This window comes from Furipterus horrens, unplaced genomic scaffold (genome assembly GCF_987537825.1).
Source record: "Furipterus horrens unplaced genomic scaffold, mFurHor1.1.pri manual_scaffold_13, whole genome shotgun sequence".
Classification (NCBI taxonomy): Eukaryota; Metazoa; Chordata; class Mammalia; order Chiroptera; family Furipteridae; genus Furipterus; species Furipterus horrens.
The window spans coordinates 32,093,144-32,116,537 of NW_028327183.1; the positions used below are offsets into that span (position 1 = coordinate 32,093,144).

At 56.3% G+C, this 23,394-nt stretch overlaps 1 protein-coding gene across 5 annotated transcripts in view; it reads left to right on the plus strand.

Annotated features, from left to right (window-relative positions):
* Nucleotides 1–3,304: 3,304 nt before the first annotated feature.
* The window catches only part of ZFPM1 (zinc finger protein, FOG family member 1), a 74,269-nt gene continuing 54,179 nt past the window's right edge, over nt 3,305–23,394 (plus strand). For 2 of the 5 annotated variants that reach the window (XM_090259631.1, XM_090259632.1), the window contains exon 1: nt 3,305–3,673. In XM_090259631.1, coding sequence (XP_090115757.1) covers nt 3,634–3,673 — 40 coding nt within the window. In that variant the 5' untranslated portion in view covers nt 3,305–3,633. The remainder of the gene's footprint in view (nt 3,674–23,394) is intronic. The other 3 variants (XM_090259635.1, XM_090259636.1, XM_090259634.1) reach the window with 2 other exon arrangements.

Below are 23,394 nucleotides of genomic sequence, written 5' to 3' on the forward strand. Positions count from 1 at the left end.
GAGCCACAATTATCTCCATCCCCCACCCACAGCAACTTCCCAGCCCTGGGCCACACTCCTGGGGCAGGGCATGCCCACAGACTGCCATCCCACAGGTCAGAGAGACCAGAGGTAGACCAGACATGAGCCCAGAACCACAATGGCATCAAAGCTAGAGGAGTCCTGAGGGGTCAGGGGCCACCACCTTTACCGGGGAGAAAACCAAGAACCAAATTGGTTTAGGACTTGCTCAGGTCACACCTTCTAAAGTGGCAGAGACAAGATTCCTACCCAGTTCTTCAAACTCCCAGGCCAGGGTTAAACACATGGGCTCTGGAGTTAGCCTGTCTGGGGTTACAGGAAGCTCTGCTGCTTCTGAGCTGAAGGACCACTCTGAGCCTTAGTGTCTTCATCACTACCACAACAGCCTTGAACACTGTGTCCCAGGCCCAGCTCTGACACTTTCTGCTGAGGGTGACCCTGATGGGTGTAACCAGCAGAGGGTTGCACAAGGACCTCATGAGATAATATGAACCAGCCCAAAGGAAGGGCTTAGAAAATGCTGGTGATACAATGATGGCATCACCCCTAGACTGGGTGTCCAGGAAAGAGCCATGCTCAGGAGCCTTTCCTGGGCCCAGACACCCTTAGAGCCTCCTGGGGGACCTCCAGGTAGCCTGCTATTAGCCTTGGAATCCAGGAAGCAGGGAACAAACCAGACCATGGTCAGGCAGCCCAGCTTTAAGCAAAGCCCCTCCCAGCTCCACAGCACCTGATTAGGGAACTGCTGCAAAGCCCCATTCAGATGTCACCTCCTCCTTACAGCCTTCCCTGACTTCCCCAGGCAGAGGCAGTCACTCTCACTCTGGACTCACCCAGGTCTTCCTTTCAACAACATTTCTTGCTCCTCTTTCCTCACTTTACCTTTATTATCAACCAACCTCCTCTGAAGGCCAGTAGTGTGTTCAGGTCCCGTGGCATTGCCACTGATAGTCAACAAAGCAGTTTCCTCTTCTGTATAATGGGAGTAAAAATATCCCCTGAAGGGCAGATTGAGGGGCAAAGCATAGAAGGAAAGTGCTCCAGAAGCAGTTCTCATCTGCGTCCAGGGCTATTATGGCACTTCATGGGCCTGTGGCCTGTGCAGGTGCATGGAGACAGCATTTGGGAAGGTCCCACACTTGGTTTAACACTCCATTGTTGCTGCCCTGAAATTCTCAATTTTTGAACAAAGGATCCCACACTTTCATTTTGCACTGGGCCCAAAAAATGATGTAGCCAGTCCTGGTCAGCAGGTTCTGTTTCTGACCTACCTCTTCCCCTAAGTCTCTGGGTGATTTGAGTGTGTTTCTCCTCTCAGGGCCTTCTTATGGGCAAAGAAGTGGCCAAAGTGATGCTTACCTTCTCATGCAGCACCTTAGACAGATATCACTAATCATGGTCCTTTCTCCTGCTGACAATCAGAATTCTCTTTAACACAGGTGTCCAGCCATTTCAGCAGTACCAACCTGGGGGTTCATGGAGATTCGGACACTTCCTCCAGGAAGCCCTCTGACTCCCAAGTCCCCATCTTTGGGAAGGCAATAAAGCTCAGTGGGAAGCACAGACATGTAGAGTGCCTCATGCAGTTGACAAACATTGTGGGAGCCTTGGGCTGAGTGAACCAGCCAGCCTATAGACCCCATGCTCCCCAGTGAGGCGATACAGAATGAGGCAGCTGTTGGAAGGCTGTACCCTCTGGTCCTGCATAGGGAGCTGTGTGACCCTGGGCAGGTTTCTTGGTCTCCTAGCCTTAGTGTTCCCATCTGTCTGGTGGCAGTGGATGGTCCCAGGGGTGGACCTCAGCTTTCTGCCCTACCTGCCACTCTACTACCCAGAGACACCCCTGAGAGTAGTGGTAGGGCAGGAGAGAGTGCCCAGGTTTTTCCTTATCCATGGAGTGGGGGCAAAGGTAACAGGAGTCAGAAGGGGGGTGGGTGGCATCTCACAGGCAGAGAGCTTAGCACTCAGCCAGCCTCTGCATATGACAGTGATGATGACTATCTGCTGTCAGATGGGTGGGACTCTGCAAAAACCCTTGCTGGTAGCTCTGGTGCCCTACTTCCTATTTCTTGTGAATATAGGAGAGAGGGGGCAGACACCAAATTCAGGCCAAGAATATTAAAATAACACAATTGTGCTCCCGGGGCAACGCTAATGCTGTGTGACTTTGAGCAAGACTCACTGGAAATGGGGTGCCTCTGGGATCCCATGAACATATCCCAAAGGACAGGAGGGTCGTCTCCATTTCCAGGACTGGAACAGACAGTACTGACCCTGGGACCCTCGCTCCCTTCGTACTGCACAGGAGGCAAGGGGTGTGGGGGTTCACTCAGCCTGCTGAAGGGCCTTCTTCCTGGGCTCCAAGAGGGGCGCCCCGCGGAGGAGAGGCTCCGAGGGGTGATGCCAGGGGGCTGCTTGGAAAGGGGTGCAGAGACAGGCCCCTAACTTCCGCGTTTTCCCAGATTTCCTGCCAGGTCTCAGCACAAGGGAGAAGGAGGAGGACCCGAGGTCCCCTCTCTCCATCTGGGGGTCTCAGCCACCGCGGTGGCGGATCCCGGGGATGCTGCTTCCACCAAAGATTTGGACGGAAGCCCATACCGGCCAGAGGTGGCTCTCAGATTGGGCCCAAGAGAAATGTGAGGTGTCAGGCATTGAGCTCCCTGACCCCTCACTGGCGACTTCCCGAGGGCAAAGGAGGGCTTGTGAGCCCGGGTCTTCGGAACAGGACCCAGTATCTAGGAGCGGAATAACAGCGTAGGGGGCGGAGCCATGGGAAACTGGGGCGGAGCGAGGGAGGAGCCGGACCGCTGGGGCGGAGGTGGAGCGGAGATAGGGCAGGGCCTCAGCGTCCGGGGCCCCAATCTGGTCCAGTCAAGCTTGGGGGCAGGGCTGGCGCTGAGGGGCCAGTCCAGAGAGGCCTGGAACACGGCAGGTTAAAGTGCCGTGTGCGCGGCGAGACAGAATAGGTCGCAGAGTCCCAGAGAGGCCTCGGGACAAAGCTTCAGAGTTGAAGGAGGTGTCGAGTACAGAGCCAGAAGTCTACCCAGGACAGTGGGCTGGGCCTCAGGGGCGGGGCGGGGCGGTGAAGGCGGGGCCGCAGCGCAGGGGCCGAGCCGCAGCGCCGAGAGAGGGGCGGGGCCACCTCTGAGTAGATCGGGGCGGGTACTCTGCTCCGGGGGCGGAGCCAGCGCGGCGGGGCGGGCTTAGAGGCGCGGCAAAGGTGACGAGAAGGCCCCGCCCCCACCGGCCCGCCCTCCCAGAGCACCCGGGTCCAAGCCGCCAGGTTCGCCGCGCGCTGCCTGCAGGTTCCATTGAGAAAAGCTGAGCGGCGGCGGCGGCGGCGGCGGCGGTGTCTGCGCGGGAGCCGAGGACTGGCAGCAGCCCGCCGCCCGCCGCCCCCGGCGGTCCGCGCGCTTGCAGCGCAGGGCCGAGCCTCCCGCCTCCGCAGCAGCTCCGGGCCGGCCGCGGCGGGCTGGGGGCGCGGGCCGGGACGCCCTGGAGCCCGAGGGCCGGGGGCATGAGCCGTTCCACGGTTCCGCCGCGCCCCCGCCGCCCGCCGCCGCCCGCCAGGGGCTAGAGGCGGTCGCCGGGAGGGCACGCGGCGTCGGAGACATGTCCAGAAGGAAACAGAGCAATCCCCGGCAAATCAAGCGTGAGTCAAACTTTGCCCGTCGGTTCGCGGTCCGCGACCCCCGCTGGCCCCCGCCCGCCCCCCGCCTGCCGCCCACCCTCCCCGTTCTGCCCGCGGCGCCGCCGACCTTCACCCCGCGCCGCGTCCCCCGCGCTCTGTGCCAAGCGCGCCGTAATCTAATCTCCACCGCGGGCTGGGCCCCTGCGTCTCGGCTCGGCACCGGGGGTCCGACCCGGAGAGGTGTCCGCCCAGAGGGCCGGGAGCGGGGTGGCTTGGGGCGCACCCACCTCGCGGCTGACCCCTCCCCCGCAGCCCCAAGATGGTGCGGCGATAAGGCGGCCCCGATCTGAGCTCAGATAAAGTTTAAAATATTCCATTCTGCAAGTCCCATCCTGATAAGATCGCTCTGTCGGGACGGGCTGAAATTGTGATCTTATCTCGAGCAGTTGACTCTCCCAGGCTTTGTATCTAGAGGGAGAAAGAGAGACCTGGGAGGAAGAGGGGACACCCGGAGCCTCGTGGAAATGCATGGCCAAGTGGCGGGGACGGCCCGTGCCCAAAGACCCCTGCTGGCCAAAGAGCCACGTGGCTTACAGGGAGGTGGGGGTGGCCTACACCTACCGCAGCCCGAGTGCTCGACTCCAGCTACTCATACCCCCGAGTCCAGCTACTCATACCCCCGAGTCCTGTCGCCGGGGGTCTCAAACTCAAGCCTTCCCTGCTGGGAGATAGCCTCCTGGAAGTTCGACCCGACCAAGGCGGCACCAGCAGCAGAAGGTGCGGTCAGGTGACTGATGGCACAACCGCCCACCCCAAATCGGAGAGAGGGCTCCTGGAGACTCGCCCCGGATCAGAGTCGGCTCTGTGCATGTCCAAGTTTCTCGCCCATCGGGCCTGACGGCCACTCCTGGGGGTGGGGTTGCTAAGCGACCCTTGAGTCCACACTGCCAAAGCCCCTGCGGTAAGAGCGCCCCGCACTCTCGGGGGCCACGCGGCAGCTTCGGGAGGAGCAACCGGTCTAGTGCACAGGAAGCGCGGCTCCCCGCCCCAGGACAATAATTACTTAGTGCTTCAGCGGTCTGGGCAGAGGCAGGGACTTCCTCCGGGGGTCGTATCTCCCAGTCTGGACGGGCAGGTAGTCGGGGCCAGCTCTCTGCCCAGCCCAAGGCACCGGGGCATTGCCACTTCTGTCCACATGACTACTGCCACCAGGACCGCATGTGCGAACTCCTGGGGGAGTGACTCCCGAGGTCCCTGGGAGGAGAGGAACACAAGCATGAATCCGGGTTCCCGTAATCCGACTCCCTCAAAGTGTAAGCGGGACCTATTTTCAGAAAGTCGCCTTCTATCAAGTCAACTTAAGTATTAAAACCGCCCACAGGTCCCGATCTGCGCGCGTTCTCTGGTTTCTTTTTCCCCTCCTCCCCTGTGCGGCACTGTTCGGTCTGTTCTCGTGTGTGCGTATGTGTGTGTGTGTGTGTGTGTGTGTTTCAGCGTGATGAGAAATGCAGATAGCGCGGGCAGGGAGATCGCAGGTTGGGAACCGATCGCCAGGGCCGATAAGGCCTAGAGTGGGGCGAGCTTCTGGGCCCAGTTGGGTCGGCACAGCGGTGCGCGTCGGGGACAGAGTGTGCAGCATGCGCACGGGCAAGCCCCCTCTGCCCACCCTCTGCGCTCCCAAGACCCAGGCAGAGGAGGGGGCCGGGCCTGGGAGGCGGGGCCGGGCGCTCTCCCTGCTGCCTGTGGCCCAGGGTGCCTCCTCCCTATGGCAGATCTTGGCGCGTTAAGATGCGAGCGCTGATTGTCACCAAGCGGCGGCGCCCGCCCGCCTGCCCTCTGCCCGTGGCTGTGCGTGCGACTGTAGCAGCTGTGCGCCCGCCACGCTGGCCTCACCTGCAACCAGGCTGCGGGTATGGAGGGGAGTAGGCAGAGCTCTTGGGGCCGCCGCCCCCATCCCCCTCACCAAAGCCGGGGCGCAGCTGCCCGCGCCTCTGTGCGCCTTTTGTTCCGCGCAGAGATAGATGTGCCGCGCTGATAAGGCGAGTAACCGATGGCGGCTGCGATAGGCGCTTCCATTTATTAACTTCAAACGTGGGAGCGGGGGAGGGCGAGGCGGGAGCACGGCCTTGGCCGGCCAGATGGCTAAGACGATAGGCCCGGCTGCGCTGGCGGGGAGCGCTGGGCAAAGCGCGGCCCAGGACCCCTGGTTCCCCGGGCCCACTGAGCTCTCCTCCCGCCCGGGTCGATGTGAGCTCTGATAAACTCCGAGCCAGTCGGCGGGATGGCGATCGCCAAGAACGATAAGAGTCCTTATCTATGGCCACCAGGCCCCGCTGGTTCAAGACAACAGCGCGGGGGCGTCTGGCTGGGCCTAGTGGGGGCCTCGGACGTGGGCGGGGCAGGGGGAATGGGCGTCCGCACCAGGGTTGGTCTGTCTGGGCGAGTTTTTATCCCAAACACTTAATTGTCAAGAAGTTGATCCTCCCCCTGCGGGTGGTACAGTCCATCAAAATGAAAGAAAAGTGACTCTGTACTTGCTGGCCAGGATGGGGGAGGGCAGGGGAGGACACCCCGCCCCTAATTTCTATTAGATGGTGTGAGACAACCACAGGTGGGGTTGGCACCTCCAACAGGAGAGATAGTGTTTTTCCTCTTTGAATCATGTTGGGGTTGGTGTCGTTTTCTGTCAAGTATGAGGTGTAACCTGCATAGAGTTTGCTTGGCGAAAAAAAAAAAAAATCAAGGTTGTTTTCATTGCCCCAGGCCGAGTTTTGGAGGAACCCAGTGTGCTGGTTTCTCTTTGAGTAGGTCCCCCAAATCAGGAGAGAAGGTCTGTGTAGATCTGCCTTGGTTCACTCAGAAGGTCTTTACTGAGCATTTACTGTATGCAAGCACTGGGTCACACTGCCTTGGGGAGATGGAAGCTATAAGACCTGGAGCAGTGTGGGAAGTCAAGGGTAGGGGGTAGAAAGCAGATGGGGCACATCAGGTAGTCAAGGACACTTTCAGGAATGGGAGGGACTTCCAGTGAGGTCAGGAAGAGGCTAACCATGGGGGTGCCCCAGGGACAATGGACAGGCCTCAATTTCCAGCTCTGAAGAATGGGATGATGATTCCTGACTGTTGTGGGGCAAATGAAGGGCTGAGAGTCACATGATGCTAGGGAAGGGACAGCCTGTGTGAGGAGGCAAGAATGAGGTCAGAAGGGAGAGTAGGGCTGGGCCTCAGTTTCCCTTTCTGAAAAATGGGGACAGAAGTGAACCCCCAGGTCAGACTGGGGCTGTCCAGGAGCCAGAGAGTCCCTTTACAGTGAGAGGGCCACTGAGGACCATGAATCCCAGATACCAAGTGGAAACTGAGGCCATCCAGGGAAGGAGCTTCCAGAAGAAGCTGGGCCTTGCCTGGCCTGACAGTCCCTACCAGTCCAAGCCCTGACAGCTGCTACAGCTCCATCTCAGATGATGGTGTTTTTCACACGTTCTCAGAGTTGGATTAAACAAATTATTGGTGGCCTCAGGATGACTAATTTACTCCAAGCTTCAAAGTCACCCGCCTGCTCTCCGCAGCAGCCTGACACCCACCTGTGGGGCTGGCTGTTAGGCCCTAAAAAAAGATGAAGTGGTCTCTGTGTGAGTTTCTATGAATGTAAACACAATTGTCTGCACAGAGCCATGCACACTTTCTTTCCATGTATAGGAGGCACCTGGAGCCTGCCTCGCTCCCAGGGGCCATCTTGAAATATGCCCACCACCGCACTGTGGTGGCAGAGAAGCTGGGAAAGAGGGGTCTATGGCATCCTGGCTGCCTCCGACTTGAGCCATTGTGGACAGGTTACTTTGCCTGTCACCACCTCTGAATAACAGGTGAGACAGGCACCTAAGTTCAGCCTTCAGCTAGCATTGGTCCCCTTCTCAGAGCCTGGGGACATGGGGATTGAGCTATAGTGAGCAAAGGGGACAGAGGGCTTAGAGACTCAGAGGGATTTGCTCATAGCCCCTGCCCCTGAACCTGGTGTACTCCAGAAACCAGCCTCTCACCCCTAATGTTGGGGTTTCACCTGGCTGCAAACTAGTCTTACTTTTCCTGCATTCCTACGCCTCAGGGAAGACAATCAGCTTACTTGATAGTAACAATAATATTAACAATAACTAATACTTACAGAGGTTACTCTGTGCCAGGCTACATATTAATTTAAAGCAGGTTTTAATTCTTATTGCCATTTATATCTAAAGAAACTAAAGCACAAAGAGGTTACGTTTCTCACCCAGGAAAGTGGCAGAGCCAGAGTTGGAATGCAGGCTGTCTGGCCTCTCACTCTGAACCAGTATGTCTGTGAACATCACATGCTTTCCCTCTTCTTGCCTCTGCGTTCTCTAGGCCTCAGTCTCCATACCTGTGGAACGGGCCTCTGGGACAGAGGTGCTCTGGGGTCTTTCCCAGTCTTGCCCTTGCTGAGTCTCCTATGGCCTCCTTCCTGAGACATTCCTGCGCAGTAGTGGTCCCCAGGGAGACTTCACCCAGCCCTACCCGGGGGCCTGAGCCTGGCCTCGTCCTGGCTGCCCAGCCAGCCCCTCCCCGGAGGTCACCGGGAGCCCAGCATGGCACCAGCACCGCCAGCGATTTAAATGGGTCAGTTGGGGAAGAAAGGAGGAGGGAATGCGATGCCATTAATTGTACCCCTTATCTCCTGTTTCTATGCCAACCAGACGTTCCTGGGGCTTGACGGGCTCGTGAATAATACTCCCGGCCAGCCTATCTGCCATCGACAGGCCTCCTCCTGGAGGCAGCTGTTGCCTCGCCGATTCGTATCACCCACCCCATAGACCCAGGCCTGGGCCCTCACGTAGGCTGGCTGGGCCACACTCGGGCACCTGGCTGGGCTCCTGCCCACCCAGCCACCATAAACCTGGCTGAATCTCCCTGGAGCTGCCCTTGGCTACTGTCCCCATTTCACAGAGGGGGAAACTAAGGCCACAGCCACATGTGTGCTCTGGACCTAGTCTGCTGCTCCATACTCAGACAGGAGTAGCCTGGGATAAAGGGGGTTCTACCTGCAGAGGGAGTCAGCCTCCATGTCTCCTGACCCTCTGTGGGCCTCAGTATCCTTGGCTGTGGAAGAAGGGGACAGATGGCCCCACTGCACTGCATATGGCGCTGTGAGAAGGGTTGAGCCTACACTCGTGGGGGCAGCTTGCATCAGGGCTGAGCCGCTCACCAGGGCTGTGCACAACCCGAGACTCGGAGGCGCTCTCTCTCTGGCATCCTTCTGTCCCTTCCAGCCTCAGTGCCTTTGCCCGGTTGCTCAGGTCTCTGCTCAGAGCCCCTTACAGCAGGTCATCATCCCTCACGCTCCACACCCATCATTCCTGCAGTGACCTCATTAGTCAGCGCAGTCACTCACTCCCTGGGAGCAGGGACTGCGTTTGTCCTGTCACCACATAGAGGGCCTTCCAGAACTGTCATGTAAATTATCTAATGGATACATGGTGTGACATGGACTAGGATCCTAGCTGTGCCACTTACTGTCCATGGGGCTAGGGGCAACATCCACCCCAGGTGAGCCTCTTTTTCCCCATCTACAAAATGGGAGTGATGGCATTGCTGGCCCCTCCCGAGCACAGCTGTAAGGATCAAAGAGAAATACACGTCATCTGAAACAGCTGCCAGAACCATCCCCCTCCCCCTCCCCTGGCCTCCTCCTCCTCCTCTACAGTATCTCTGTATTCAGTCGGGTCAGATCTGTAGTTTCCAACTTGTGTAAGATGCAGAATTCCCTTTTCCCAAACTCTCTCCCAGAGAGTAAAACACATGCCTGGCCCTGCTCAGAAACTGCCCCCACCCCGTCTGTGACCCTGTGGCCCACAGAGCTTACCATGCCAGCCCCTCTTCCTGGCTGGCCTTCCTCTCCTGCTCATTCCCACCACAACTTGCAAAGTGAGTACCCAAGCTGTGCAACTTTGGCAGATTGCTTGCCCTCTCTGGGCTGGGGTCTCCTCTTTGTCAGAGGAAAGGGGAAGAGGACGGGCTGTACTGGGGAGTGGTCAATGATGTTCCTCTGCCTCCCCCACCACCTCATTACCTCCCTACCTGAGCTCTGGATGGGTCTGGACCAAGCCATCCCAGAGTTGAGGAGCCACAGGGCCAGTCAGCCAAGTGAAAGTCTCTTGTGTCCCTGTGCCCATTGCACAGATAAAATGGGAGCTAGAGGCCTAGAGAGGAAGGTAGGCTTGTCAAGTGTCCCCAGCCAGCAGTTGGCAGGGTCAGAAGAGCAGTAGGCCTGGGATAACAGGTCCAGGAGGTATAGGGGTCTCTGCAGGGAGGCAGACTTAGTGGTTGCTGGCAGGGTAATAATCAGCATCCCTGTGGTGCTCCCTATCTGCCTCAGTTTACCCATTCAATGGGCACATCCTAGTTTAATGCCCTACTTTTCAGATGAGGACATGAAGGCCACAGAGGTTGGGACTTGAATCCTGCCTTGGGGCAGGAGGGAAAAAGGGAGTTGGTCAAGCTTGGAAAGAGACCTGAGATGTTCAGCCTTGCATCTCAGCCTGCAGCTTCCCAGCTGAGCATCTTGGTGATTGCCTCCATCGTTCCCAGCCCTGGTCCTCTCATGTGTACAATGTGTGTGACACAGTGCCGGCTCCAGTGGCTGTGCGGAGAGCTCAACATGGCCAGGCCACAGCAGTGTCAATGAGCAGCCACCCTTGGAGCATACCTGAGTTCTGGGGTCGGTGGGACCTGTTGCTCCCACAACCCCAGCTGTCCACGGGGCCACTAGGTGGGTTGAAGACAGAGACCCTTCTCTTGGGGGCCCCAAGTTTCCATCCCCACCCTGTCTTCCACATCAGGGAGCCAGGGCTGTGCGTTCTAGGCCGGGGCTGCTCTCTGAGGGCTCTGGGCCCTTGCTTCCAGAGTGGGAGGCCACTGCAGTGGAGGCCACCTTTTAGCCTTGAGTACTGGCCTCACTGTAACCCTGGTGACAAGTGGCTTCTCTCATACCTCAGCTTCCACTTCTGAAGGAAGAGCTTAATTAGAGAAGATTCCTCCTGGGGCTTTCATGTGGGGTCCATGAAATCCCAGATGAAAACTGTGAAGTGCTGACCTGGGTTTGTGTCCTTGGTGGACACTGGGTTCCTGAGAGCTGCTGACTGTGTTACTGATATTTTACCAGATATGCAAGGGCCCATCATGGAACACAGAGCCCTGCTTTTTGCCTTCCTCCCTTTCGGGTGTTTGTTTTTGAAAAAGGAGGGACTCATGGACAGGGGTGCCCTGACTGTACCACGCCCTGGGCTGGGCCAACCCTACACCCAAGCTCTCTCCGTCCTTCTCTGCACAAGGATCTTACCCGCTGTTATGATCATCATCATTATTGAGTGACCCATTTAACAGGTGAGAAAACTGAGGCCTTAGGAATCTGACATGTGACATGGTTTTATCTGGGCAGTGCCTGCTCAGCCCCCCAGGCCATCTGCCCCAAAGTCCTGTATCCTCCTGAGGCCTCTCCAGCCTCTCTCTTCCCCACCCGCTCTCCTTCCTCATAGCCACATGTTTGGGAGAAGGCAGTGGCACTGCTGGGGCAGGAATGTGCCAGCTGACCTTGGGCCAAAGCCTGGTGAGGCAGATAAGCAGGCCCTCCCCTTGGCCTCTTGTCCCTCCATTCTGCATCCCCTGGGCCAGCAGGCTATGGACTCTCAGAGCTTTGGTTTCCCTACCTGTAAAAGAGGTGATGGGGTGCTGGTATGCAGCTTCACTGAGCCCAGGCCTGTTCAGAGCCCAGCTCAGCTGCTCCTGGTTCCTCCAGTCCAGGAGATGGAATGGGGACAAAGATCTAGTAAACCAACCAACGTCTCAGAGCACCTACCTGCTAAGCACTTTGCAGGGATCCCCTCTTGCACAGATTTCCTGAAATCCACAAAGAAATGGAGGATCAGAGAGTATGCGTGGCTGCACCAAGGTCACATAGCACATTAGTGATATGGAGACAGGATGGATGGGGTGGTCTGTGTGAGCCCTGCCCCAGTTTTCAGGCTGGGTGCACCCCGCCCCCAGAACCGGCAGGTGTGTTGCTTCCTGGAAAGGAGGGAGGACCACAGGGGCATCTCTGAACATGTGTGCTACCACCATAGACAGGTAGAATCCTGGGGTCAAGGCTCTTGGACTCTGCAGGTATGCAGAAGGTACCTTGTCTTCCTGAGCCTGTCTCTACCTTTTTAAGATGGAGCACTGGACTGAGCTCTGAGGGTACCTGGGCCTTGTGCAAGTCATTGGGCCTCTGTGAGCCTCAGTTTCCCCTACAAAATGAAACAGACCTCTCTGGGCATCTCAATGAAACAGATGAGACTTGATGTAGCAGATACAGCCTGGGACAGAGATAGTGCGTCATCTGCGTTGTCTGGCAAAATTAAAATGAAGAGGACGGACGGGCACCTCTCTCCTCTCTGTTCTCCCTTAAGCTGCTTCCTTTCAGTTCTTCTTGATGTCTTCAAACCCTCTAGCTTTCCCAATCTGCCTGCCATAACCTGCTTAATTTCCTTGTTCTCCATCAAGCCTCTACTCTACAAGTCAGACCCAGGGAACAGGAAGGGGAGGGGCCCTAGGCCAGGTGGTCTTGGCTCCTTCTTGCAGTGGGGTTTCAGGGGAAGAGCTGCCAGAGGGCCCACCAATAGAGACAGGACCTGGCAGGCAATGGTGGGTCCATCCTGGGTATTGCTGGATTCTCAGCTCCAGGGAAGGATCGGAGGTCTGGGGCTGCCCCCTCAGCTAGTTTTTAAGCTGTTCTGGCAATAGCCACTTTGCCCCCCAAGAAAGGAGAGAAAGCCAAGGCAGAGCTGTGGGCAGCCATAGGGCCTTGTGTGGCCTGCCCCATCCGCCCCCAGCTTATCTAACGCTGCCAAGCTCATTCTCAGTCACCTCAGTCTTGTTGGTCATTGGTCATTACAGCAAGAATTAACTGAGCATTTCTTAAGACTCTGCTCTGTGCTTAGGACTTATAGCAATGAGTTCACAGCCTTCCCCCTCCAGCAACCTTCAAGAGAGGTTCAGTGATTAGCCCAGTGCACAGAAGGGAAACTGAGGCTTAGAGAGTTTGAAAGTCAGACCCAGACTGCAACAAGCTCCTGGGGGAAGAGGAGAGAAGATGTCTATAGTGGTGCTTTCCACGGTAGAGCTCTGTGCTTCTTGCTGGGCCTGGCCATGTCCAAGTTCAAGTGCAGGAAACTAAGACCTTCCTGTGGTTCCAGGCAGCATCCAGCTTTGGTCTCCATGCTATTTCTCACTGGCTGCATGACCTTGGGTGAGTCATTTCCTCTCTCTGGGCCAAGGTGGCTGCCTCCCAGCCTTCCAGGTGCAGGAGAGCAACCAGAGCTGCAGATGTTAGACAGGAGCTACAGTCAGAAAAGATCCTAAGGTGAGACCCATGTACCATACCTTAGCTGCTCCTCTTTGAGTGAGAGCACTCAGTCCCCAGGGGCTTGGAATGAGTGCATTTCAGGACTCCTTCCTCTGGATGGACAGAGGTATTCTGTTTATGGGCCCTGGGCCCACCCACAGGGTGTCCCATGCCAGCAGGTAGGTGGCCCTCCATATTTGAAGGGCACACTGAACATATCCCAGGCTCCCCAGGCTCCCCAGGGACTGTGAAGTTTCAGCAGAACCTTAGGACCTGCAGGGCAGAGCCCATCCTACTGATTATTTCCTGCTGCCAGGGCTTAAGGCTAGAAAAGGCCGCAGGCAAGGGACGTGGGACCTTGCAGGTCTCAAGGTAGGAGGGCAAGCTGTTGACACCCCAGCCCCACCTTCTGTGCCCCCACAAGACCAGCCAACTTTCTTCCTCATGGGCCTGGCACAGCTCAGGAGGGCCTGGGATCACTCAGTCCTACCGGGACCCTGAGGTGGCCTCCTGCCTCAGTTTCCCCTCCTATTCAATATACCCACACCCAGCTCCACCAAAACCAAACATTTTAGCAGAGAACAGAGGGAGAACCCCTGTGCTCCTGTGATGGCCTTAAGGGTAGGCAGGCACCCAGGCCCTTGGGGGCCCCAACCAGGCCAGCAGTCTCTCTCCCTCCTGGCTTTGCCGGCTGAAGCCCTGTCTGCCCCGAACTGTCTCCCAGTCCAGGCCTCTGGCAGGCGCAGGTTTCAGCTCCTGTGATAACTCGGAAAGTTGAACTGGCCCCATTACTGCGCTGAGATGGTTGGCGAGATACTGCCTTGATAATGGGGGAGATATGGCCTCTCTGTGGCCAATAGCCCAGCCTCTCCACCCATTAACATTCCCCACCAGCGATCCGCTCCTGCGCCTATCTCCTCCATTTCCACTCCTCCCGCAGATAAGAATGGAAATTCTGACTTCATAGCTCACTGATTAAAGTGTCTGGATTTCTTGATAATACACAGATAAATTATGTTTTTGAAAAAGAAGGTAGGGAGGAGGGTGGGGAGGGTGGGGGCCCTGGAGGGGAGCCCTTGGCTGTCTCTCCAGCCTTTCCTGGCCCATGGGCAGGCCGTGCACCTTGGAGCATCCAGCATGCACCTCCCAGGTTTAGTACAAAGACAACAACCAGGGGCCGGGCTGGGGAGGCAGAGCAGACCTCCCTCAGAAGAGGAATCATGTTGGAGGGCATGATGCCCGGGCCTGAGAGGCAAGCCCTCTGTGGGGAGAATTTAAGCCTCACCCAAGCCAGGAACCAACCCAGCTGCCTGGACTCTACCTTTTGGGGAAACAGCTCTGTGCCTCAGTTTCCTCATCTGTCAAACAGGTGCAGGCTTGTGGAGAGGATGCAGTGCTCCCAAGGGCAGGAATTTTGCCTGTTCAGTGCCAGGTTATACAGCAGGTGCTTAATAAATGTTAAAGGCTCCATTTGTCAGATAGGGAAAGGAAGAGTGTCGGGTTGTCTCCCCACCTCATCAGTAGCCATCCTGCCTTCCAAGGCTGAGGCCAGCTCGGCTGCCACAAGTGACAGCAGCACCCAAACGGGGCTGAGGTGCCATCTTCGCATCTGTCTGGATAAAGCTGCCTCCTTCAGCTGATCCGAGATCCAGCGCTGATGGTGCGATTAGCAACGATTAGGGCTGGCGTGTGGCTAATCCTCCTGGTGAGGGACAGGTGAGGCAGCCGTGGTGGGGTTGGTGCCTGGAGAGAGACACTTAGCCCCCAGCTGTTTGGGTGGGGAAATTGAGGCCCTGGTGGCCTCAACATGCCAGCTGGGGCAGTGGCCAGGCAGAGTCCACCTCTCTCAGTGCAAAGAGCCCTCCAGAGGGGCTGTGGAGGCTCCTGGAGGGCATAGGACAGCTGGCCATTTCCCCCCACCTTTCTGCTGTTTTTTTTAAGTGACTCTTGAGAAATGAGATTCTCTGTGAGCCCAGAGGCAGGAGACCCGAGTGGGCAGTCAATGACATTTCTGAATGGCTCTGGGACTCCCTAATTATAATACAGTATTCCCTCACTTATTGCGGGTATTACATTCTAGACACGCCCCCACCCCGCGAAGGAGGAACCTTACGTTTATTCTACACTCTTAAACCTACGTAACTTTAACAACATACGTAACAGTACTGCAAAATCCCGCGATATAGCGAAAAATCCGCGATAAATAATTAAATATAATATTTTTAAAAATCTCGCAATACTGTGAGTCCGCAATAAGTGAACCACAATATAGAGAGGGACTACTTGTAATCCTAATGGTGGCCATTGTTAGATAATACCTCCCTTTACTCAGTGCTTGCTGTATGCCAGGCCTGGACTTGACCTGTGTTATCCTATAGAGTACTCCCAGCAGCCCTGGGAAGGGCACCTCTGACATCATTTCTCCTTGGAGGATTCAGGCTCAGAGAGGTTGAGTAACTCACCCAAGGTCACACAGCATAGGAAGGAGCAATAGAGTCTCTGGGTCACACAGCTCTGTCCAAGAGCAGTAGGTGATAGATGCCTCTACATTGGCTTCTTTGATGATTAAGGTGACTTCTTTCTGTCTTTTGGGTTTTGATTCCTTTCAATATCCTAAGGGAAGTCAGCTATTTGCAGTAAAACGTGCATATGCAGTGTACCGTGGGGTGACTGGTGTTTGATCCTTGTCCCCTGGACAGGTGGCCTGGGCAAGTGACTTAATAATGTCACTTGACATTAAGTCACCTGAAAATGGGCATAATCACAGTTCTAGCCTCCTCAGCCTTTGAGGAATGAGGAATGAGACAGGAGAGAAATGGGGAAAGCATCAGGGATTTGGCTTCTCTAGGGGGCATGTGCAGGGTGGGGCAAAAGTAGGTTCACAATTGTGGGATACAAAACACGGAATTTATTCTTGCATTATTATTTGTTTATTATTGTATCATTTTCTGTACAAACAACTGTAAACCCACTTTTGTCCCACCTTGTGTGTGCAGGAGCAAGGGTCACTGGGGCTGCCTGCTGCACATACTCCACGACCCACCAGCATTCTTCCTGGACCATTTTTTGTAAACAGCTCCAGTTTGCAAAGGCCCAGGGCCTTTCCCTATCCCACAGTGATGCAGATGGTTGTAGAACATTTTTCCTATGGCCCTGGGAATCTATTTCTTGGAGAACCCTCTGTTTTCTCCAGAGCCAGAGCCAGTGTGCCTCATCTCTGTGGCTCACAGGCACTGCCCTGTTCTCGGTCTCAGTTTCAACATCTGTAAAATGGGGTTGAAAATACTAAGACCTGCCCTGCAGGCCTTGGTCTGGGAGTCAGAGGCCAGCTCTGGCCAGCTACTCTGAGGGCTCCTGTTCCTAGGCACCTGTGGCCTCATACACCTTCTCAAGGGAGGAGCTCAGCACCCAGTATCCAGACCACGAACTTCAAGGCCCAGATTCAAATCCCAGCCATACCCACTTTTTTGTCTTGTCTGCTCTCTGAGCCTTCCTGCCCTCCATGAAATGGGGAGTCATCCCCCCTTAGGGCCAGGGTCTTCACTTTGCAAGGGCAGATGTGCCTGCTGCTGTTGTCCCCATGGTGCCAACCATCCCAGTACCCCTGCTCCTTCCAGCTGGGAGCTCTGGGCCAGGGTGCTGGATGTGTTGGACACAGCTGGAGGGAGCCTGTGAGAGGGAGGCCCCACCCCCTGGCTCCTCCACTTGGGGACTAGGGGTGGGGGTTTATTCCACCCTACCCTTCCCCAACAAGAAAAAAATAAAAGGGAACTGTGATAAAAAGGGCGCTAGGCCTGTGAGGTGGAGGAGTCCTATCGCTGTTATCTATCTGCCTGCTGCTCTGAGCAGTTCTGTTGTTTCCCCTTATCTCACCCACCAAAATGCCAGGAACAAAAGCACACGCGCATGCACACACACCAGGGAGCCCACCACCCTACAACCCATGGAGCCCCGAAAATGTGGTGCCACTAGATCTAAGGTAAAAGCAGGGGCTGGGCGTTGTTCAGGTTCTCTTAAAACCATCATCATCATCATTTTGCAAACGAAGCCAAAAATAGACCTCCCTGAGACAAAGCAGCTAAAATTAAGAAGTTACCCCCCTGAAGGGAAGGACCTAGCCTTGGGATGGAGTGGGCCAGGCCAGGACTTAGGGCAAGGTTCTAGCTGTGCTGCTACCTCCTGGCTGTGTAACCTGGGGTCAGTATCTTTCCCCTCTGAGTTCCTTATTTGGGAAGTGGGGAGTTGGGGGTGGGGAATTGGTGGAGTTTGAGGAGTTAAGGAAACCTTGGAGGAAAAAGAAAAGCCTGCATATTATAACCAAAGTCTTCTCCGTGCAGCAAGCCACCCTTTGTGTCCCAGCCTTGGGACTGGGGCAGGTCAGTCACCCAGGACCCAGCACCCCCCAAAACCTGCCCCTCAGAACCTGGGCTCCCCTCAGAGTCCAGCCCCTCAGGGCCCAGGCCCCCAGCCTGGCATCCCAGAGTCTGTTACTCCCAGAGCCCAGTGCGCGCCCCCTCCCCCAGCCTAGTTTCCCCTAGAGTCCAGCATCCCTATAGCACAACCCCTCTTCCCTGGCCCCCCAGAGTCTGGCGCTTCCAGAGTCCAGCACCTGCAGATCCCAGCCCAGGCCCCTTAAACTGGCACCTCAGAGTCTGGCATTTCCAGAGCGCAGGGGCTCACTAGTGCAGCCCCCAAGAGTCTGGCAGTCCTAGAGCCCATCGCCCCTTGCCTGATACCCCAACCCAGGCCCTCCAGAGCCCAGTACCCCTGATCTAGTCCCCCAATCCCACCTACCCAACAACTTACCCTCGGGCACCCCCTTAGCCCTGGAACCAAGGTCCTAACCTGTGTGCTGGCAGCCAATGGAAAGAGGGCATGCAAATGAGCATGAGTGTGACACCGGGATTGGCTGAGTAGCCGGGGCCGGGCCTCCTCCGGTGTCCCAGGCCAGACCTAGCCCTAGTGGTAGGAATCCCCCCTTCCCCAGCTCTGGAAGAGCCTACCTGGAAGCAGGGGGATAGGCAAGCTGGCCTTTACATGACCTCCAACTGACCTTCTGAGTCCAGACCCCCACAGCCTGAATTAGGGGGCCAGGATTTGTGTGTTCCTGAGATCAGCGCTGACAACTCTGACTCCCAGATGGGAACACCAAGTTCAAAAGGAGGCTGGGGACCGCTCAAGGCTGGCCAGCCTCCCCTCCTCCCTCTGTTTGGGTACCTCAAGACCCTGTGCGTGCTGTCTCCTGACTCTCTGCCCTCCCCTGGCTATGATTTTTATCAGAACTTTGCTCTGCCAGGCTCTGTAGCACCAACTTCATAAGTGACAGTTACAACCTGTTTGCCAGACCTGCTTCCCCCTCTGTAAGTAGGAGGGTCTGGCCTCTGCCTCCCGGGTAGCTTCTGTGCCCTCCAGCAAGCCCTGTTGCTCCCTGGGCCTTAGTTTCCCCATCCACACAATGGGAAGGAGGTTCTCTGGGGGTTCCCTACTCTTCCTGTGACTGTGGCATATCCTGGAAACTTGGGGTCTTCCAAATTTCCCGTTTTCAGATATTTACACGACAGGAGACCATGTCTGTAGAAAGTGTTCAAGCAACTTTGGGGGATTTTCATTGTGTTTGAAGTCACTCTGCACCCCCACAAGATATCTTGCCAGCAAGATGGGACCCAGGTAGGCCCAGCCAGAGCAGCCCCCCCACCCCACCCGACAACTCCCACAGCACCAGCAGGGCTCGGTGACCAAAAATCAGCCACAGGCGAGGCGTAGGCGTTTTTCAAAAATGCGTAAGTGGAAAATAGCAGAGGGTGAGGAGAGAATGGGTTTGGGCTGAGATCTAAGGGGAGGAAACAAGGAGGGGGCCATCGAGCCAGAACCAGACTGCCACTGTGTGACCTCAGCTGGGCCCGTCACCTCTCTGGGCCTTGGTCCCCTACCCCATAAGATGGGGTGATGGTCCCTTCCGGGGGTGGGGAGTGTGAAGATCAGAGGGACTCGGTACATAAGAGTGGCAGGACAGCTTCATCTTGGAGGGGTCTCCTAACACCTGTCTGGAACTCTCTGAGAGGAGCCCCCATTCTACCAGTAGCTCTGTCTCCCCCAGGACAGTACAGGGCATAAAGTAGGTGCTCAATAAGTTATCCTTCGACTGACTTCTAAATCTATTCCCACCCTGGCCCCTCCCAGGAGAGGAAAGCAAACCCAAGGAGAAAAGAAAACTGGAAGAAGAGTTAGTGCCTGCAAGGGAACATGTCGTGGGCAGAGCCCTAAAGTACAGAAGCTGGGGTCCTTACCCAGTGGACAGTGAGGTCCCCATCCCCGAGGCAGGATTGGTACTCACTCCTTCAGGGGCTGACTGCCTGGGAACTGGGACCTACAGGCTGACTTCTAACTTGTACTGACTACCTACTGGCGGGGGGGGGGGGTGGAACCAGGGACCCCGGTGACCTTCATGAGCCCCAGGCCAGGGGGGAGATAGAGAAAATAAGAATCCCTAATAGTGGAGGGATCCCCTGTAGCTGGGGGACTGGCAGTTGGGGAAGGCGAGGGGGCCACACTGAAGCAGACTTTAGTCAGAGACACTGGGATGGCAGCGTGTGTGGGGAAGAATGTTCCGGGCAGAGGGAACAACAGAAGCAAAGCTCTGAGCTGGGAATGAGATTATCATGGTGGGAGAAGTGTCAGCCCCCTGCTGTTTGTTGACCAGCCCAGTTCAAATGCCAGTACCACCTCAGCACGCCGCCCATTCTCCAGGACAGCCACATGGCCAGTGGGCCCAGGGTGGGAACTGGGGACAGGGGAACTGTGTGTGCAGCTCTTCCCTTCCCTCCCTTTTCTCCTCCTCCTCCTTCTTGTGTGCTAGACTTGTCCTCTCCACTTACTCTGTCCTGGCCTGATGGGCTCTGGGAATCCAGACACAAGCCAGTATTTGACAAGCCAGGGGGTTTGGCTCAAATCTGTAATGTCTATGCCCCAAAGTGACTGTCATCGCCATGGCTCTCATTCATCCTGTAGGGGTCAAGGCTGCTGGTTCTGGAGCCACATGGCCTGGATGCAAATCCCAGCCCTCCACTTGTTCCCCTGGGACCAGTCACTGAAACCCCTGAGCCTCGGGTGGGGCCCTCTGAGGTTGTGAAGAACTCACTAGGGGCTGTATGAACCATGCTTCTCACAGGTCTGGGGCTCAGTCCAGCCTCACTGGATATTTCTGGGCTGCGGGGCTTGGAGCTGGATGCTAGAGAACCCTCAGATCCTTTATCAGGAGTCTAGCAGGGCTGAACTGTGACCAGCAGCAGAACTTCACCCAGGACCATTCAAGTGCTCTGGCCTGCCTCTTGGACTTGACACAACCCCACCACCAGCATCCTCACCCCTGTCCATGGTTGTAGAACCAGACCCCAACAAGTCCTGGCCTCGGTCTCCACGTCTGGCAAATGGTCCAAGGCAGAGTCACCATAAAGGGCTATGAGCGTGGATAGGGACCTGTGTCTCTGAATCCCTAAGGAAAGGAACAGACAATGGAGCACCTGCTGTGTGCTCCTTGACATTGGGTGACAGATGTTTTTAATTGTAGTAAAATATACGTAAAATTTATTATCATTATAACTATTTCAAATGTATAATTCAGTGGTATTAAATACATTTGCAAAGTTGTACAACCATCGCCACTATCCATTTCCAGAAAATTATCATCATCCCAACAGAAACTGTTCCCAGTGAACACTAAGTCCCCATCCCTCTCCCAGCCCCTACAGCCTCTATTCTACTTTCTCTGTCTATGAATTTGAGGCTGATGTTTTAACTCCCAGTTTTCAGTTGCGGTAATAGGCCCAGAGTGGACAAAGGCCCTGCCCTGTGGGATTTGAGCCCAGATGCTGTGGTTGTTGGCCCCATGGGGATGAGGGGTGCTCTGGGCCAGGAGGTACAGTTTCAGGCACTGCAGAACCGCCAACTTCCCATGGGAATGAGAAAGTCCCTCAGTTTCCTCATCTGTGCAGTGGGAGCATAGTAGATTTGCTGCCTGGGACCTAGCTAAACCCAACAGGGGAAAAGGCCAGCCCAGAGGACCAACCTCTTCCTTCCTCCTTGCACACCATCCCCAAGGCACAAGTCTGGACACGAGAGTCTTCCAGGTTTGGGTGCATCGGCACAGCCTGCAGGATATGGGTACAGAACTCTACTACCTGGAAGAGGAAATGAATGAAATCCTGAACCCAGGCCTCCCTGGGGCCAGATTTCTCACTTCTCCTGGGGCCACAGCTCTTTGGTAAAGTGGTTGATGACAGGCCCTGTCTCATGGTGTCCATAGTGCAGAACCCAGTGCCCGAGGGCCAGATGCTTCAGAGGTGAGAGAGGAGAAATCTGGGGCTGAGCAGGGCTCGGCACCTGTCAGTTCCCCTTGAGGTCTCCTGCCTCGCCTATCAGATGGCAGGGCATGTCGCACTGGAGCCCTGGCCCCTTCCAGAAAGCAGTCTGCCTCCATCCATCTGACTCGGGGGCCACCCAGCGACGGCTCCATTAGCCACAGCCCCACTCCCATCTATCCACCTTATCAGCTCATCTGGAGAGAGAATCTCTTTGGAGCCAGTGGCACTCCATTTTCACAGGCACTATTTCCCCAGCCCCTCCCCAGGCTGCCTACTGCTCTTCACTCTATGCTGTGGCCTTGGTCGCCTCTGCCATGCACCATGGCCTTGACCACCACTGTCACCCCATCCGTGGCCTGTCCCCTCCACCTCCCCATCAGTCACACGCCAGGGTCTTTGCCACATGGCCCCAAGTGCGTTCTCCATGGCCCATGAGCAGCCTGGCCCCTCTCCACCTGGCCCAGGCCACGTGGTCTGCACCTCCTCCCCCGGGAGTATTAGTAATCGGTCCTTGGAGTGAAACAATCTCGTGTAATCTATCAGCAGCTATCGGGCCCATCGGAGGGTGGGGAGTGGCCAGGCCCAGAGATGGCGCCAACCTCCAGCGTTGATAAAGTTTCCGAGCTGAGCGGAGATGAATGTTGAGTAAGTGCAGGCCGCACGATAGGATGTGGACTTGGCAGGCCCACAGCTCCGGCTGAAACCAATCTCTCCCCTATCAGCCAGGCTGGGCTTTCTCAGGCCCCGCTTTTTCTTCCCGCCTCCTCTGCCTCCCCTTTCTCTGCCTTGCCCTGCCCGGGCCCCTGTCCCTGGGGACAAGGGTAGGGGACCCGCCCGCTGGCCCTGGCCCGAGAAAGGGGGCAGGCTTGGGGCAGGGGAGGATCCTGATTGAGGCCAAGCATGTGGCACTCAGCTACAGGCTGCCAGGAGGTGGTGGCCGTCCACAACAGCTGGCCTGCCTTCAGTCCAGTGCCCACAGTCTTTGCTTAGCTTCCCAGGTGCTGAGAATAAACCCCAGCCAGCTGCCTGGTGCTCTAGCCCCTCTGCCTCTCCACTTCCTCCATCCTCAGCCTCAGAGCCAGAACCCACCTACTCTTTCCCACTTCCGGGGCTTTGCACTGACAGCTTGCTCTGCCTGGAGCGGTCTTCCCTATTCACAGTCTAAGCTGAAATGTCGCGCCCTCCTATGAGAACCCTCACTGACCACCTCCACACTCATCTGCTATTCACCATCCTTCACCATCCTATACCATCTTAGCTCTTCGTGGTAGCTGAGATGCGTGTCTACCTCTACCCTAATGTTCACAACACACAAACACACACATACTGTCTGGACCTGTTTGCTCAGGTTGAATTAGCGAGTGGAAAGTGCTCAGGGACCTGGTAGAAGGGGTTGCAGTACTATTGGGAATAACCCACATCAGGGAGTCTTCACCTCCTGCAAAGCCCCTTCCCATCCACTCCTTATAACAGCACTACAAGGTCAGTGTGTCAGTACCCATTTGCCAGACGTGTAAACCAAGGCCTGAGCAGCCTCCCTAGGCTCAGAGCCATATGCCCTAGAACCTGGTCCAGCCTTGGTTCTGCCTTGCGCTGAACATCTGTGGTGGGCAGATTGCCCAAGTCCCAAGATGAGGCTAGGTGGGGGCTGGTGTAGTACTGTCTGCCTCAGTTTTCTCACCTGTACAGAGGAACCAGTTTCCCTACAGGCTGGTGCTGAGGAAGGTCCTGGCAGAGCTTCATAAACTGTCAAGGGCTATGCACTTGTGTCCCAGGGATCTGAGCCAGAGGGGCGACAGCTCCTGGAGGGAGGAGCCCTGAGTGCCAGTCATTGCGCACCCCTGCTCTCCCCGCACCACATCCAGGGAGATAGGTGGACATCCTCATAGAGTAGAGAGGGGCATGCTGGCCCAGGTCACACAGCAAGGAGCTGGTAGAGAGAGCCTGGACCCTGGCCTCAGGGAACAGACAGTTTGCGCCTGGAGGGAGGA